Source organism: Chrysochloris asiatica, unplaced genomic scaffold (genome assembly GCF_000296735.1).
Source record: "Chrysochloris asiatica unplaced genomic scaffold, ChrAsi1.0 scaffold00001, whole genome shotgun sequence".
Classification (NCBI taxonomy): domain Eukaryota; kingdom Metazoa; phylum Chordata; class Mammalia; order Afrosoricida; family Chrysochloridae; genus Chrysochloris; species Chrysochloris asiatica.
Genome location: NW_006408519.1, coordinates 19,304,503 through 19,322,907, shown reverse-complemented (window position 1 = coordinate 19,322,907; position 18,405 = coordinate 19,304,503). Strand labels below are relative to the sequence as shown.

The 18,405-nt window shown below is 37.9% G+C and overlaps 1 protein-coding gene across 3 annotated transcripts in view; it reads left to right on the top strand.

Moving 5' to 3' along the window:
- TRPS1 (trichorhinophalangeal syndrome I) overlaps positions 1 to 18,072 on the top strand; it is a 311,159-nt gene extending 293,087 nt beyond the window's left edge. For 2 of the 3 annotated variants that reach the window (XM_006830659.1, XM_006830661.1), the window contains exons 5-6: positions 13,815 to 13,937; positions 16,920 to 17,981. In XM_006830659.1, the coding sequence (XP_006830722.1) occupies positions 13,815 to 13,937; positions 16,920 to 17,981 (1,185 nt within the window). Of the gene's footprint in view, positions 1 to 13,814; positions 13,938 to 16,919 lie in introns of all 3 variants that reach the window. The other variant, XM_006830660.1, reaches the window with a different exon arrangement.
- Positions 18,073 to 18,405: the final 333 nt, after the last annotated feature.

Genomic DNA, 18,405 nt, shown 5'->3' with positions numbered 1-18,405 from the left:
ACTCCCTAATTCTATTCTAAATAGAGACTAATTTCACATACCTCTTTGTTTTATTTGTTTATTTGGGGACAGTAAGATCAAAATGCATGCACTGCGTCCCATACCCTTCCTGCACTTCTGGCTATCTATCCATCAGTCCAATGCTCTGTCCCACTGGCTGTGACTGTATCTATTAACCTCAGAATAGCTCACTGCCCATATCTGGTCAAGAAGAAGCCAGTTCTCTCTGGTCCTCCAAAACTTGCATAAATTCAATCAGCTATGATAGGGTGGTGTGAAGAGATAAGGTTTCTATAAAACAAAGTTTATAGTGAAATATAATTTGGTAAAAACTCCCAAATCACTTCTTTAGTAATGGGGCCTGATATGTGTTTAAGAACTCCAGCACTGCATGAAGGAGACCTGGGTTTGAATCTTGGCTGCACTGTTTAGCAGTTGGAAAATGTCCCTAAGCCTCCATTTTCGCATCTGTGAAATAAAGGGAATCATCCTTATTACCATGTCTGCTTCTTAAGATTGGTTTGGAAGAGAAATCAGATAGTGAAATGAAACCTATAATATGTTATCTTACCCAGAGTAAGTACTTGGTGTAAATACTAGCTGTCATGATTGTGACTGAAAGATGTCACGAAAAGTAGTCAAGAAAGGGTGTTTACCAGAGAGCTGATTCCTGAAATACTTTTATAAAATATGATCTGGGGTTTTGGTTTTGTTTTGTTTTGCCTAAACTGAGAGACTAGGACGCAGTTTTAGACACAAGGTTTAAGTCAAGGAAGCATAGTATCTCAGTAGGACAAGCACTAGACTGCAAACCACAAATTCATTACATCAAGCTCACCAGCCACTCTAAGGGAGAAAGATGAGGCTTTCTATTCCCACGAGGTTTTACAGCCTCAGAAACTCTAAACAGGGTCACTGTGAGTCAGAACCGACTTGTCAGCACTTAACAACAGCAACAGATAGTGTCTTCCACATCATCAATAAAAGGAAAACTAGAATGCCCGATGATTCATGTTGACTGATGGGAGAATATAGGTCAGGGGTTCTTACTAGCCTTTGGACTCTCGGGCACCGGAGTACATAACAGTCTTTGGGTGCATCCTTAAATTACTTGTAAGATATTTTGCACATGTTAATTTTTCTGGCAAGAGTTGTAAATTTTATCAAAAGTGTTCATTTTAATGTAAGTGTTTATGAACTCCCACAGAGTTAGGAACCATTGAGGAACTACTGATGCATGAACATGGTTAAGCTTCCTGAATCAGTTACTGTTAGCTAAAATCAGAAGAAATTTTCATTATTTTTTTTTCTCTGATTTATTCAAAATAACCACCATCAGCATGATTTATTGTAAGAATTGTTGTTAAGTACCATGGAGTCAGTTCCGACTCATAGTGACCCTGCACAGGGTTTCCGAGGCTGTAAATCTTTACGGGAGCAGAACGGCTCATCTATCTACCACAGAACCACTGGTAGTTTCGAACTGCTGACCTTGAGGTTAGCAGCCCGATTCGTAACCACTACGCTACCAGAGCTCCTTTACATATATAATATATGAAGTATTTTTTTCCCTTCAATTAGGTGCTTAGAAGCTGAAATTTATGAACTTTAAACTATTCCTAAAGAAGTCTCTACCCCTGAAATTTTAGCTTTTTTTTGAAATGTGATGTGGTCCTATAATCACACGTAAACGAAATACCATGTCTACATAAGTAAGAACAACAAATGTTCAAAAAGAATCACTTCTTATATTCTCAAGTCCAAGGTTGCTTTGTTGTTGTTGTTAAGTCAGTTCCAACCCATAGTGACCCTGTATAGGTTTCCAAGGAGCAGCTAGTGAGCTGGAACTGCCAACCTTGAGGTTCAAACTGACTTTATAGTCCAGCGCATTAGCCCACAGCACCACTCCAGGACTGTGTCAAGGGTGCTTAACAGGTGCTAAATTTGTTTAAACTGGACTCCAGAAAGCTTATCCCACCTCCACCACTAACTACCCCACCACCACCTCCTTTTCAGTATCAGATTTTGGTATTGGCACTGTAGAAAATCCCTGTAGAGCGACTTTCTAACAATTGTTGTAACTGAAGGAAAGGTGAAAATGGATACTTGGTGGCAGAAGTAGAAGCAGAGAGAGACTTGAATCATTATTTTAACATTAATGGTTTTTAAATGAAATGAAATACAACAAACAGTACAGACATAAATTTTCAACCGTATCTTTAGCTGTCAAAATGCATTCTTGCTCTGAAGGCAGAACATTATTGTGGAAACAGCATAGGTTAGAATTGCAAACAATCTGCATTTTTCTAATCCTGATTCCGCTATCTAATCTGCCTATGACAGTGGATGTTTGGTTTGATCATTTACCAAATATGACAAGAGAGAGAGATGAGGTCCTTTAGACTTATGTAGTGGATTACAAAATACAGTGTGAAAATATGTACAATGCGATATACATTGGGAAATTGTCATTTCCTGGTTATCCAACTGGAAGAGCCATCAGTTGCATCTCAGAAGAGATGGAGCTAATGTGTTCAGACCCCTATTATCTATCCAGTGTGTAACATCCCCTCTGGTGACGTTTCAGTGGGACGAATCTTGGGCACATTTGTACCTGCACACAATGTATGATTGATGATTGATTACTATAGTATGTATTACCTCATGCCCTGAAACAAAAGTTGTTCTATTGCTCCTAGCCAGGGATGTCAGCTTAGTTTACGTTGGTCTACATTATTATTGCTGATGTTTTGAGGATGCGAATTTAATAATCAAGGCAACCCGTTTTTGTTTACAAACTTTGAGATAGATGATTATAAGATGGGTGCTTGGCTGAACCTTAAGAGTCTCTTCCGTTTTCTGGCAAGAAATCTAAGGGCAAAGAGGGCTGCTTTAAAAACAGGCACAGACTCGCTGTACAGCCCGTTTCAGATAATTCTTCACAATTTATTGGGAAGCAAAATCCAGCCTGTTGTAATCAGTGCAATGAAACAAAATAGGATAGGATGAGTGCAAAACTGATGTTCTCCCATGTAAACTAGCACTCAATTCACAAAAGCTTAAAAAAAAATTTCAGGATATTGGCAATGGCTGCTTTTTGTTAGTAAAGTTCTTTCCCTGCTTTTGCTAAACAGGTAGAATGCTGACTGTTAATTACAGAGGTGTTCATTGTAAACCATTGTCTATTTTTAAGGTATTTTTGCTGCTGCCTCATATTTTCTGTATCATCAGTTAGTGTGGAATCAATAGACTGTTAATTCCATTAGGGAGAGGGGGTGACTTTCTGTGTCTCTCACTTGGTGAATAATAGTGGTTGGGACTTAAAAAACAATCATCAGCAAATTTTGAGTATCCAATATGATGGAGTCGTGGTGTGGTGCTGTGGGCTAATGCGTCAGACTGCAAAGTCATTTGAACTGCAAGGTCAGTGGTTCAAGCTCACCAGCTGCTCCTTGGAAACCCTATTCTGGGTCGCTGTGTGTTGGAATCGACTTGACGGCACTTAACGACAACAGCAATATATATGACGGAGTCCTGCTGTGTTGCTGCAGGATAAGCACTGGACCATAAGGTATGAACCACAAAGTCTGAGTTGCAAACTCACAAGCCGCTCCTTGGAAACCCTATACAGGGTCACTAAGAGTCAGAACCAACTCAAAGACACTTAACAGCAAAAACAACAACAATTCATTAGCAATATGCTGTTGTTGTTGATTACCAATATGGTTGAGATGAATTAAATAATGTGTTTATGACTGTCATACATATTGTTGTTTAAGTGCGGTAGAGTTGGTTCCAACTTCTGTTTCGAAGGAGCATTTGGTGAGTTTGAATCACCAACCTTGTGGTTCAAACCGACCTTGCGGTCTGGTGCGTTATCCTGTAACACCACACCAGGACTCCTGGTAATGAATATAATATTATTGGTAGGAGAATATTATCAATGAGATGATAAACAATGTCAAATAGTTTCTGAAATGACTGAACTATTTCCTATTTTTAAAAGGAAAACAAAGGGTAGGCAAACCTTATGACTTTTAGATGTCTTTCAGCATTTGGATGAAATTTATTCATGAGAAAATAGTCTTCGTTTTTTGTTGCATTAATCCAGAAAATTTTCCATATGATTACATGATTTAACTATCAATGTTCATGACCAATCTCAGTTTGTGGCACTTAATTCCTTGCTTATTACGTTTTTATCAGATTCTACTGAATACTCTGTAGTCCATATTTGCCTTACACATCACTGCAGCCTTAGCCTCTCTCTCTGGGCACATGGTGGACACTCATTTAATCCCAGGAATCAATTGAATTGAATTTACCATTATAGTTTTAGGACAGTAACTAGCATCAGAATGTTCTATCCAAGCCTTGTGTGTCATTGAATAAAAACACAGGAATCATCTAAAGCGTTAGAAATATTTGGGGTGCATTCAGACTAACAATAAATATATATCAAATTTCAGATTGATTTGATTTTAAATGGCTAAGATATAAAACCATAATTTGTTGTTAAGTGCCGTCGAGTTGATTCCGACCCATAGTGACACTGTACAGGGTTTCTGAGGCTGTGAATCTTTATGGGAGCAGAACGCCTCATCTTTTTCCCGTGGAGCGGCTGGTAGTTTCGAACTGCTGGTCTTAAGGTTCACAGCCCGATTCGTAACCACTACGCTACCAGAGCTCCTTAAAAACCATAATAAATGTGAGTAAATACTCTGCCTATCAAGGCTTGTTAAGTAATTACACAGTGTCAGTATGGTTCTTATTCTTAGAAAACTACTAAAAAGGATTGTTTCTGTACAAATTCTTTAACCAATGAAGTCTTCTATTATCTTGAAGATGAATAGCCATGTCTCTTAAATGTTAAGCTATTTGAATGAATAATTAAATCAAATTTAAGCAAATGAAATGAGTTCTTAATAATAAAATTCAAAAACCGTATTTTTTTGTTGTTGTTCTTGGTTAATCTTCAAATAATAAAATATACTAAACAATAAAACCAACTGGACCAACTTAAAGCAGTGTCTTTATTTTCTCTAAAGTCGCATCTGGCTTTACATATGTGCCAAGTCTCTACCCCGAATGATATATAACTGAGAATTTGCCCAAAAGTAAAATTTACACAAGATGCTTTGAGAAAAATTAAACTATCATAACACTCAAGCCATGGTTAGCTATAAACTCTAAAGACTAATGTTGGGTTTTTGTTTTGTTTTTTCCTTAGGTAATTATTTAATCATTGTACTTGGTTTACTCCACCTCAGGAAATATGTGTGTGTGGTGGTAGTCATATACGTAAACATATATGAAAATGGGTGCATCGTTGTCTGTTTTAAATTCTGGGATGGGTGATTTTCTCCTTAGATTGCTGCTGTGAAAATCTGTATTCTGATTACAGTACATTTGAAATACAGGAAGGAAACAAGTAATCGGGAGAATTAGCAGTAATTATTGCTGAAAAGAACTTACTAGGACAATCACTGACCTTGCCTCAAAACTCTTTATAATGACATGTTCTTATCATCATCCTTTTTACACCAGAAATTACCAGCCAACAGAAGTAACAAAGAAACAGAACAAATTTGATCTAGAAACAGCTCTTCAAATTATTTAAAATTTAGGCTAAAAAATAGTAATTTTATTGCATTGTTGATTCCAGAATGTTTTCTGTAAAAATTTTTAGTTATGTGTATTTGGGTTTAGGATTGACCTTCCGTCACTGTTGTTCTATTTAGTAGGATAAACATTGGACCGAAAAGTCAGTTTGAACCGTAAGGTCAGTGTTTCCAACTCACCAGTCGCTCCTCAGAAACCGTATATAGGGTCGTTATGAGCCAAAACCAACTCGATGGCACTTAACAGCAACAAGAAGATACAAGTGGAAGGTAGACTTCTTAGAGATGTTCACAGGCAGAGAACGCTATGACTGTGTTGTAACTTTCAACATGTGAGTGCAGCTTTCCTTCAGTCTTAGAGGAGGTTAAGAATAATGCTAAATATGACCCTCAAGTGTCCCATTGTTGTTGTTAAAGTGCCGTCAAGTCAATTCCAACACTTAGTAACCCTGTTTAGGGTATCAGAGTAGCAGTTGGTGGGTTTGAACTGCTGACCTTGGGGTTTACAGTCTAGTGCTTAAATGTTGTTAAGTGCCATCAGGTAGGGTTTCCTATAGGAGCGACTGGTGAGTTCGAACCGCCTACCTTGCAGTCTAGTGCTTATCCTGTTGTGCCACAAAGTCAGATCCTTGCTGTCTAATTGATTCTGACTCACAACAACCCTGAAACACAGAGCAGAAAACTGCTCCGTAGCATTTCCAAGGCTAACTCCTGGTGTGGCATTGTAGGATCAGCAAAGGATCAGCACTGGACTGCAAACCAGAAGGTCAGCAGTTCAAACCTACCAGCTGCTCCTTGGAAACCCTATACAGGTTGCTGAGTCAGACTGACTCAATGGCACTTACAACAGCAACAGTCTTTACAGCAGCAGACTGCCCCTTCTTGTTCCTGCATAGTAGCCGATGGGTTCTCACCTTTCAGTTAGCAGCTGAGGCCTTTAACCACTGTGTCTTCAGGACTGTTTATTGGTACGATCCACTGGCTCCTTATTACTATCGGGACTTCTCCCAGGAGTGCCTTTATACATTTGGCTCCTAATTCTCCCGACTCCTGCACAGAACCAAGTATAAAATATTACTCATGTGTTCTATGCCGTCAAGTCTGTTCTGATTCATAGCAACTCTGTGGACAATAGAAAAAAACAATGCCTGGTCCTGTGTAGTCCTCAAGAAATCATTGCTGTTTGACACATTACTGCAGCCACTATGTGGTTTCATTTTGTCATTTTGTTGAGGGTCTTCCTCTTTGTTTCCTGTCCCTTTGTTTTCTTAAAGCATGGTGTCCTTTCCATGCACTGGTCCCTTCTGTTATGTCCAAAGTAAATGAGATGAAGTCTCTATCCTCTCTTTTGAGGAACATTCTGACGGCACTTCCAAGAATTTTTTTTTTCTTCTGTCAGTTCAGGATGTATTCAACAATGTCCTTTGAATTAACTGTAATTCAAAGGCACCGGTTCTCTGGTCTTCCTTAGCCATTGGCCAGCTTTTGCTTGCATAGGTTGTTGTTAAGTGTCCTCAAGTAGGTTCTTTATAGGATTTCCAAGGAGCAGCTTTGATGAGTTTGAACTGTGGGCCTTGAGATTAGCAGTCTAGTGTTTATTTTACAATACGAATGTATGACATGCAAATACCATGGCTTGAGTCGAGCACACCTTCATCATCAAAGTGACATCTTTGTTTTTTTTAACACTGGAAAGAGGTCTTTTGCAGGAGATTTATCCAATGCAATATGTTTCTCAACTACTGCTTCTATGAACATTGATTGTATGTCAAATAAAATTAAATTCTTTACAACTTCAATCTTTTCTCATTTATCATGATATTGTTTTATTAATCCTGAAGTGAGGATTTTTGTTTTCTTTGTGTTGAGTTGTAGTCCATACTGAAAGGCTGTGGTCTCTGATCCTTCAAATCCTCTTCACTTTAACAAGATTTTGTCCTCTGCATTTCACAGGTGGTTTAATAGATTGTCTCCAATCCTGATGCCAAATTCTTCTTCATGTAATTCATTTTCTTGGATTATTTGCTCAAAATGCTTATTGAACAGTACCACCCTGGCACTTACTTTTCTCTGATTTTAAATCATACAGTACTCCCTTCATCTGTTGTAACAATTACTTCCTGGTCTGTGTACAGGTTCCATACAATGAAGAGTTTTGGAATGCCCATTCTTTGCAGTGTTATCCATCATTTGTTATGATCCACACAGTTGAATGCCTTTGCAAAGTCAGTAAAGCACAAGTAAACATCTTTCTGGTGTTCTCTGCTTTCAACAAAGATCCATCTGACATAAGTAATGCTATCCCTCATTCTGTGTCCTTTCTGAATCTGGCTTGAATTTCTGGCGATTCTCTATGATGTACTGCTGCAACCATTTTGGGGTTATCTTCAGCAAAATTTGACTTGTGTGTAACATTAATGATCTTGTTAGATAATTTCTACATTCTGTTGGACCACCTTTCTTTGGAATGGGCACAAACATGTGTCTCTTTCAGTTGGATGACATAGATGAATGAGTGCTTCCATTGTTGCATCCATTGGTTGAAACCTCTCAGTTGGTATTCCATCAATTCCTGGTACCTGTTTTTTGCCCCTGCTTTCCATGTAACATGGATTTCTTCCTTCAATACCATCAGTTCTTTTTCATATGCCAATTCTTGAAATGGTTGTACATTGACTAACTATTTGTTGTTACTGTGATTCTTTGTATTCCTCCCATCTTCTTTTGATGCTTCCTACAGCATTCACTATTTTGCCCATAAGACCATTCAGTATTGCAGCTGAACATTTTCTTATATTCTCTCAGTTTGATAAATGTTTAGCATGTTTTTCACTTTTGTTTTCTAACTTCAGGTTTTTGCACATTTCTTTATAGTACTTTGTCTTGTCTGGTCATTCTTTGAAGTCTTCTTTCCACTTCTTTTATTTCATCATTTCTTCCATTCACTTTAGATACACTTCATTCAAGAACAAATTTCATGAATTTCTTTGGGTATCTATTTTAATCTTTTATTTCTTTCCTATCTTCCTATTAACCTTTAGCTTTCTTCCTGTATAATGTCCTTGATGTCACCCTACAACATGTCTGATCTTCAGTCATTAATATTCAGTGTATCAAATCTGTTCTGGAGATGGTGCCTAAATTCAGGTGGGATAGACTCAAGGTGATATTTTGGTTCTCAGGGACTTGTTTTCATTTTTTTCAGCTTTAACTTGAATTTACATGTGAGCAATAGATGATCTGTTCTACAGTCGACCCCTGTTCTTGTTCCTACTGATGATACTGAGCTTCTCTACTTGGCAAGGCCCATACGTATAGTCACTGATTATGTTGTTGGAAAAAACAACGATAGTTCCACTGAATTGGTTGTTGGTCTTGCAGAATCTCTCATGAAATCTCCTGTAATGTTTGTATCACCAATGCCATATTTTTCAACTACTAATCATTCTGTAAGAGTCCTGGTATGGCGCTGTGGGTTAATGCGCCAGACTGCAAAACCGTTTGAACTGCAAGGTCGGCAGTTCAAGCTCACCAGCTGCTCCTTGAAAACCATATAAAGGGTCGCTATGGGTCGGAACCAACTCGACAGCACTTCACAACAACAACAACACTCCTTCTTTAAGGAGCTCTGGTAGCATAGTGGTTACAAATCGGGCTGCGAACTGCAAGGTCAGCAGTTCAAAACTACCAGCTGTTCCATGGAAGAAAGATGAGGCTTTCTGCTCCCGTAAAGATTTACAGCTTTGGAAACCCTGTACAGGGTCTCTGTGAGTTGAAACCGACTCCAAGGCACATAACCGTGACCACCACGAACCAATCCTTCTTTAAGGAGCTCTGGTAGCACAGTGGTTACGAATCAGGCTGCTATCCTCAGGGTCAGCAGTTCGAAACTACCAGCTGTTTCATGGGGGAAGAAAGATGAGGCTTTCTGCCCCATAAAGATTTACAGCCTCGGAAACCCCGTACAGGGTTGCTATGAGTCAGATCCAGCTCCACGGCACATAACAGCAACAACAATCCTTTGTTTCCAGTCACTAGTAATTATAAATTCATCTTGGTTGTGAGTGGTGGACGAATTATTCTCTCTTAAAAACAATTTGTATGGAAATAGATGAAATATTATTTAAATGCACAGACATACGTATGTACACACGTGGAACCATTAGCCGTATATGATAATACTAATGTAAATAAAGGAGAAATAAAGGCCAATTTTACCTGACCTTGTTTTCACAGGATATACCTGGCATCAGCTGTCTGATAACTGGAATACAGAATTGGGAAATTAATTTTCTTGATTTTGTTTTCAACGATGTGATCAGTCATCAACACAATGTATTTTTCAAAGTGAATGGAAGATACTTAAACAGGATATTTTAAAAGAGCACCAGTTTTTTTTTTTTTTTTCAAAAAAAGACGAGCATGGATAGTACTGATAAAAATAATAACAGACTGGTGTATATTCAAGGAGCCCTGGTAGCGTAGTGGTTACGAATCAGGCTATGGTCAACAGTTCGAAACTGCCAGCTGTTGCACAGGAGAAAGATGAGTCTTTCTATTCCCGTAAAGATTTACAGCCTCGGAAACCCTGTACAGGGTCACTATGAGTTGGATCCGATTCCATGGCACATAACCACCAACCAGCAGAGTATATATTCAACTTTATTCACTATTAGCTGTTAAAGACTAGAACACTATACTAGATAGGTTCTAGGTTCTTCTTGTTGTTAAGTGCTGTGGAGTCAGTTCCAACCCATAGCGACCCTCCAAGGAGCGATTGGTGAGCTTGAGTCACCAATGTTGCAGTTCAAACCTTTGCAGTTTAAAGAAGTTCAAAACTTTGCAGTCTAGCGCATTTGATGAATTTTAGGAGATGTGATTTCTGTCCTAAACAAACATACTATAAAGGAGAATGGCAGAATATTTTAAAACTCTGTCATGCATGAGAAGCTATCAATGAAATAAGTCTGAAGTGCTTTTCTGATTCTTTAAGCAGGCCAGCCTTGTTTTTAAAAAGTAGGGTATGAGAGCTTTGATTCTGCCTTCCTTTGGTAGCCAACTGCTTCTCTGTGCTTGATTGGGCTAAAGATGTTGCTGGCTTCTAAAGAAAATACCTTACTGTATCCAACCGGGTTAACGTACACGGTGTGACGCCTGCAGAGCTTCCATTATGGTTGTGGTTTAGATTCGTGTCCTGGTTCTGTGGTCACTCAGCTTCTCCTACCCTCTCTCCTGCTTCTGAGAATTTCGAGTGTACCCAAAGCAAAGTTCTATAATGCTTACCAAAGTGATAAATGTGCTTAGATGGAAGGTAACTTCTCACCTACCTCCCACTCTCCACCCCCATACAAGCAAGCTCCTATTGAATCCTAGGTGTGAACACTTAGTTATTTCACTCTGACTCAACTTTCCATTCTCATATTTGATAAGATTGGTACCAATGAAAGACATTTTATAATATGTCTTTATATATCATATATCAAATGCTCAGAAACTAGGTTGATACAATGAATTTATGATATAAAACTAACAACATATTTTTTCTTTTACAAAAGAAATCTAAATAAAATTCCCTTGCCAATAACTAGCCTACTTGCTGAGCATTTACCATGTCCCTGTTACTGTTCTCGATGTATCCGTTAACCAACACAGTCCTCATAGTAGCTCACACTTTAAAGATGGGAAATACAAGCTCTGAGAGGCGAAGCAATGTGCCCCAAATTTCACCTACCAAAGGGCAAAGACAAGTTTTCAATACAAGCCTGGGTCCTAAATCTGACTATTATAACCTCCACGCTATCCTGACTCTCAGAGTTAAATGAATGCAAAGCATCCCTCATGTATTTAAACTAAGATATACTTTATCTAAAATATACCAACCTTTATTGGAGCAGAAGGACTGACTGCTTAAAGCAAGATATGCCTGTGGAAAGCAGCGCTGTCATTTCAGAATCTTCTAACTAATGAAGGGCAATTTCTTTGCAAGAGAATTAAGCACAAAATTGTGCAAGGGTTGAAATGCTCGCTGAAATAAGGATTACACCCACTTTGGCATGCTGTGTCAAGCACCGAGGGCATAAGAAAAGAAAAGCAGGCTGGAATGAATGGTTACACATTCAATATTGAGCCTCAGCCACATATGTGGTTAGTTTCCAAATGGACATTTACATTGCCTTTATGTGGATCAAGTTGGTGTTTATTTGCCCAAGGTGTTATTTAGATCTAGGAAAAAGACTTGCATGGCCCCAGGGAAGTTTTTCAATCACAACCTAACTAGGCTGTCCAACTTACTTTGTATCACGGGGGCTCCAAGAGTGTTTGATAAACACCATCTCTAATATTTCGTTGACTTATCGGAAACAGCAGCCTCTACTCTGGCAGTAGGTCCCAACTGGAACTTATTGTGAACTGACACCTACACCATTCATGTTGGGCTCCTAATGATAGTTAGAAGCACGGGATGCTTTCCTGGTTCCGACTTGAAGAAAGAGAGAAAAAGAGGAGCCAGAGATTATCTTTTCAAAAAAATCTAGCTTTTATTACATCACCTAAAGTAGCACAACCTGCTACACTAATGAAATTGTGTTCTTGGTTTAAAAGGGCAATTGTTAGCCCAACTTTGTTCTCACTAAAAACATTCCCCTGATCTTGTTAAATTATTGCTCTCATTTCAGATTTTTATAGCAGTGCAGTTTACCAGCCCTCATTTCTTTACGTTTCATTCATTTTCCTTGTATTGATGATTAATGGAGGATGTCGAATGTTAGAATGAGCAGGCATCAGCAATTGCAAGATCATAATTAGTTTAGCTGACGAGGGCCTCTGATAGCACTTGCATCTGGATGGAAAAATTACCCTATAGGGAACTGGCTGCTCACCAGGTCTTTTTAGTGATACATTGTGAAACACCCGATGAATCAAATGCCCTTTCAATGCCAAGAAAGTGTTCCAGTCTTGAAGCCAAAATTATGTCTGCAGAAAGCTTTCCATTTGAAATGTATCAGAGTACAATTATAACCATTGTATTTTCTTGGCAGGGACACCACTCTTCTACAGTATGGATTCAAGTTAAATAAATTGCCTACATTTTATGAATCCTCGAAATTTTGACTTATTGTGTTTGTAATTTTAAATTTATAATAAAATTGGGTTCCTGTGAGACTTTTTCCATTCCTTATCTAACATGTATATTTTATCATTAAAGACTCTGCATCCTAGAGAAAGGAGGGCTGAGTTGCAAGGCAGGCTGGCTTTTTTTTGCTGCAGGAGAATTCCATTTCCTGCCTGTTAGCATTTGTGCCTACAAATAGAGTACAGCCTGACTTTTGTTTAAAGGAGAAGTTTAACAAAATCATGACTTGATAGCAAGAATAGAACAAGCAGAGCTAATTATCTACTTTTCAGTATTCTTCGATGATTTTTGAATCTGGTGATTACAAAACTCAGGCTACTACAATTAATTTGTGTTTGGAAAATGCTTGGGATGTCCAAGTCTGAGTCAAATAAGATAAATAGTCATTGATGGGACTCTTGTCTGGCTAAAGCAGGCACCTCATAAGGGTTCTCATTAGTAATACTGTACGTCTTGTTGGCAGAAGTTTCTACTGTTCTTCTTAGCTTTGGGAAATAGAGGTGTTTTTATTCGTCTTCCTTTTGATTTTACAATTGCAAATAAAAGACCAGAATCAAATGTCTTATATTCTCTCAATTAACATACAAAAAGTAGCAGATCACATAGAATTTTAAATGGCTCAGGCCTTGCTGCATTTGTTCCAAACACTGCTATGTTTTAAAACTCAGGTAGCCTGTGTTCCTTCTTTTTCAAAATATGTTAAACATATTGCCATGTTCTGTCTTTCCGCTTATGTCTTGACACTTTTAGAAGGTAAATTTCTAACTCAGCATTTAGGAGCCATCATTAAAGGCACAAAACCCAAAGTTCAAAAAGTTAAAGCTGTTTCTGTGGAAAGCCTTTGGTGTTCCACACACCTCATCCATCACTGTAGGGTTAATTATAATGAAAATCAGTGGTGCCTATTAAACACAATTGAACCTGACCTCATTATGGGCAGTGTGGTTTTATACTGTCACTGTTGCTAGTCTAAAGACAAAACTCCTGGGTTGATTTGGTCTAACTTCACTGATCATGTGACTCACCTCTGACCATGTGGGTTTTTTTTCCCCCTGTTTCAGAGGCGGAGAGGCTCCGGTGTTTTTTGTGCCAATTGCCTGACCACAAAGACCTCTCTCTGGCGAAAGAATGCAAATGGCGGATATGTATGCAACGCGTGTGGCCTCTACCAGAAGCTTCATTCGGTAAGAACTTGTTAGTTTGTTTCAGGAAAAGCTTTATAAAGGAAACAGTAGTGTGGTGTGCAGTGTGATCAGTACTACTCCTTAGTTTGTCATGCCTGCCCCTGCAGGGTTGTTTAATACAGTCACTTTGAGTTGCTCACGTGATTAATAGTGAAAAGGGTGCAGATGTGATGGGGAGATACATTTGAGATCTTTAGTAATGCATTTACACTTCTTTTGATATAAAAGAAGAAAGTGATTTATTTCTGGGAACTTCATACACAGCTAGTCCCATTAGTGGTTATCAAGCATTCAGTGAAATTAAAGTAGGAAAGAAACTTTTCTTCAAAATTTCAAGAATACACACTTTTTTAAAAAAAGAAGACCCTCAAATGGTCACTATGAAAAACAAGGTAGGGAAGAAATTCTTATTTTCCAACTTATCTTCAGAATTGTAAGTGTCCTGTTGGCTCTTTTGGGAGATGGCACAGAGATCAGGTACACTCAAAGGGGTGGTGCTTCTAGTGGGTATTTAGGTGAGGCATCTGATTCCTGGACTACGCAGGAAAGGGGGTGAAGCGAAGTGGTTCTGGGTGGTTTAAGTGTTCCTACTAATCTCTTATGGCCCACTAAAGTACTACAATTTTTTGCACCAAATTCAAGTTCGGATTCCCCATATAATCTATACTCAGAAATCCCCAGTCTGAATAGGCATTTGACTTCCTGGCACATAATGCTTTAATGTAGCAAGTTTATCTGACACAGAGACCAGACTTTAAAATAGAAATACCCGTTTAGTAAACAGAAATCTATTTCCCTGCCTCTTTCATTTCATTTGGCATTTTACCATGCTCTTAGCACAAGCCAGCGAATAGATTACAGTTACTAGGGAATACAATTTTAGACAAAATCCCTCATAAGTAAACTATTGGAAGCACCGTTAAAAAAATAAATATATGCTGCCAGAAATATTAATTGGTGGTAAACTAAAAATCATAATTATTAGCTGATAGACTGATTCCCTGTGCTCACTGTCAACCGTACTTTTTGGTTTTTTTTAACCTCACCATTTATGCTCAGTTACAAGCTTCTATTTAATGAGCATTGGCATTAATGATTTTAATTGAACTCTGGCCATTCATAAGCCAAGACTTAAACTACTACTCTTCTAAATTATGATAATTTAACCACTGATAAAAGCATAACTCTTCTGCAAAATTATTTTAATATTTATCTCTCCAGAGACTAAATATATTTAGTTATTAATTTTTTAAAAGCAATTGAAATGCATAATGATTGTGTTTAGATTTCTTATTAAAGATTAACCCTAAAGTTAAAAAAAAGTTGTTTTTAAAGTTTTAGAGATTAAATACAAATATTAACTCTATAAATATAAACATTCTGAACAAAATAACTGCATATAGCATATCCAAATATACAGAGCACATCCAAGTATCTTCTTTCTTAAACCAGTAATTGAGTTGCTAATAACATGCATGCTATCTTTCTTTCCTTCAAAATTCCTTTATGACAATGGAAAATTCCAAAACAAATTAATAATCATATGGTGTTCAATATAGAAAAGGTACTCTCTTGATTAAGATGGCTTCTTTGTTAGAATAGTTAAGAAATATATGGTGGTGGGTATGTGCTGTGATGTCGGTTCTAACTCATAATGATCCTGTATAGGGTTCAAATCAACCTTGCAGTTCAGTGCATTATCCCACAGATAATGGGATTTTTCCATAAATTTTGAAATTCCTTCGTATACCCACACACATATATATGTGTATAGTATATATAATTTATCAATTTTTCCTAATAAGAATGTACTATATATATATATATATATGTGTGTGTGTGTGTGTGTGTGTACGTAAATGTACATTTTTATGTTGCAATTATTTCCTGATTTCAATTATCTGTTAGATAAAATAGATTTTAGACCATTTAAAGATTCCCCTTCAAAATTGATAATCTGTTGATAAGCATTTATTTATCAAACTTGTTCCCTTCATTTTATAAATCAAAGTTGGAGCTGCAAATGAAGTTTTTATTATAGTCTTATCTATGAGTTTTCATTTGCTCGCATTAACACCTGTTGAACATGTACATAAGCATATAATGTATTATGTTATGTGCCGTGGAGTCGGTTCCGACTCATAGCGACCCTGCACAGGGTTTCCGAGCCTGTTAATCTTTACGGGAGCAGAATGCCTCATCTTTCTCCTGCAGAGCAGCTGGTAGTTTCGAACTGCTGACCTTGCAGTTCGTAGCCCGATTCGTAACCACTACGCTACCAGAGCTCCTTATATAATGTATAAGCTAGCTGAAAATACAGAGTAAAGTGACAGATTTGAACCAGGGCCACAAGTAAATTTACACTGTCTCTATAAAATATGTGCTTCACCTGTTAACAAGTAAAACATTCCATAACTAATAGAAAATATTGTTAAAGGAAGAGAAATAAGAGTGGTAGGAAAAAACAAAAACAAAAGCAAAAACTCTGCCTTAAATGGCTTTGACATCTCTCCTTATGTTTTTGTGAGTTTCTCTTTGATTATTCATTCTCTGATATTTCATATTTTATAGTGACACTTGAAATTATAGATGAAGGAAACAAGCATCATTTTTCCACTACTGTGCAACTCAGTTGTTGAGAAATATTTCAGAAAAAAATACATTTCTTCAACTGACTTTCTAAATATTGCTGAATAATGTAATCCCCAAATCTGTCAAGTTTGAAAAAAACTTGTTTTCAAATAGATTAACATTTTAAGTCATCTCTGCAACGATGGTCATGAGGTATTTAGGCTACCTCGGTGTGTCTTGGTTATTTCCCTCTCTTGCTTCGAGCAAAAGGAGCTTTAGTAAATCTGTAACATAAATCCTATCCTTGCTCTTTGAAGTTAAGCATAGTTTATATTTGTGAGGGACTTTTAATACATTTTAACGTATTTCTTAATGTTTCCCTTTTATGTATTGTGTGTGTGTTCTCTGCAGACGCCCAGGCCTTTAAACATCATTAAACAAAACAACGGTGAGCAGATCATTAGGAGAAGAACAAGAAAGCGCCTTAACCCAGAGGCACTTCAGGCTGAGCAACTCAACAAACAGCCAAGGGCTAACAGTGAGGAGCAGGTCAATGGAAGCCCCTTAGAGAGGAGGTCAGAAGATCACTTAACTGAAGGTCACCAGAGAGAAATTCCGCTCCCAAGCCTGAGTAAATATGAAACCCAGGGTTCATTGACTAAAAGCCATTCTGCTCAGCAGCCAGTCCTGGTCAGCCAAACTCTGGATATTCACAAAAGGATGCAACCTTTGCACATTCAGATAAAAAGTCCTCAGGAAAGTACTGGAGACCCAGGAAATAGTTCCTCTGTCTCCGAAGGGAAAGGAAGTTCTGAGAGAGGCAGTCCCATAGAAAAGTACATGAGACCTGCAAAACACCCAAATTATTCACCACCAGGCAGCCCTATTGAAAAGTACCAGTACCCACTTTTTGGACTTCCCTTTGTACATAATGACTTCCAGAGTGAAGCTGATTGGCTGCGGTTCTGGAGTAAATATAAACTCTCCGTTCCTGGGAATCCACATTACTTGAGTCATGTGCCTGGCCTACCAAATCCTTGCCAAAACTATGTGCCTTATCCCACCTTCAATCTGCCTCCTCATTTTTCAGCTGTTGGATCAGACAATGACATTCCTCTAGATTTGGCGATCAAGCATTCCAGACCTGGGCCAACTGCAAACGGTGCCTCCAAGGAGAAAACCAAGGCACCATCCAATGTAAAAAATGAAGGTCCCTTGAATGTAGTAAAAACAGAGAAAGTTGATAGAAGTACTCAAGATGAACTTTCAACAAAATGTGTGCACTGTGGCATTGTCTTTCTGGATGAAGTTATGTATGCTTTGCATATGAGTTGCCATGGTGAGAGTGGACCATTCCAGTGCAGCATATGCCAGCATCTTTGCACGGACAAATATGACTTCACAACTCATATCCAGAGGGGCCTACATAGGAACAATGCACAAGCGGAAAAAAATGGAAAATCTAAAGAGTAAAACCTTAGCACTTAGCACAATTAAATAGAAATAGGTTTTCTTGATGGGAATTCAATAGCTTGTAATGTCTTATGAAGACCTATTAAAAAAAAAAAAAAACACTCAAAAAAAACAAAAACAAAAAACAAAAAAACTTCATAGAGCCTGCCTTATCCAACATGAAATTCCCTTCTTTTATTATTCTTTCTTTTGATGAGTAGGTTACCAAGATTAAAAAGTAAGACATATGGTCAGTGAGAAAAAAAATGAGAGATGGCGAACAGTCATGTTTTGGAACCTAGTTAAATCAGAACCATCTTGGCTAATGTGTGCTGGGGAAATTGATCCATGTGAAATGTCACCAGACTATATATATCAATACTGTGTTTGTAAAGACAGAGATTAAAAACTGTCTAGAATTTGAAGGAGTTGACATATTGTACAG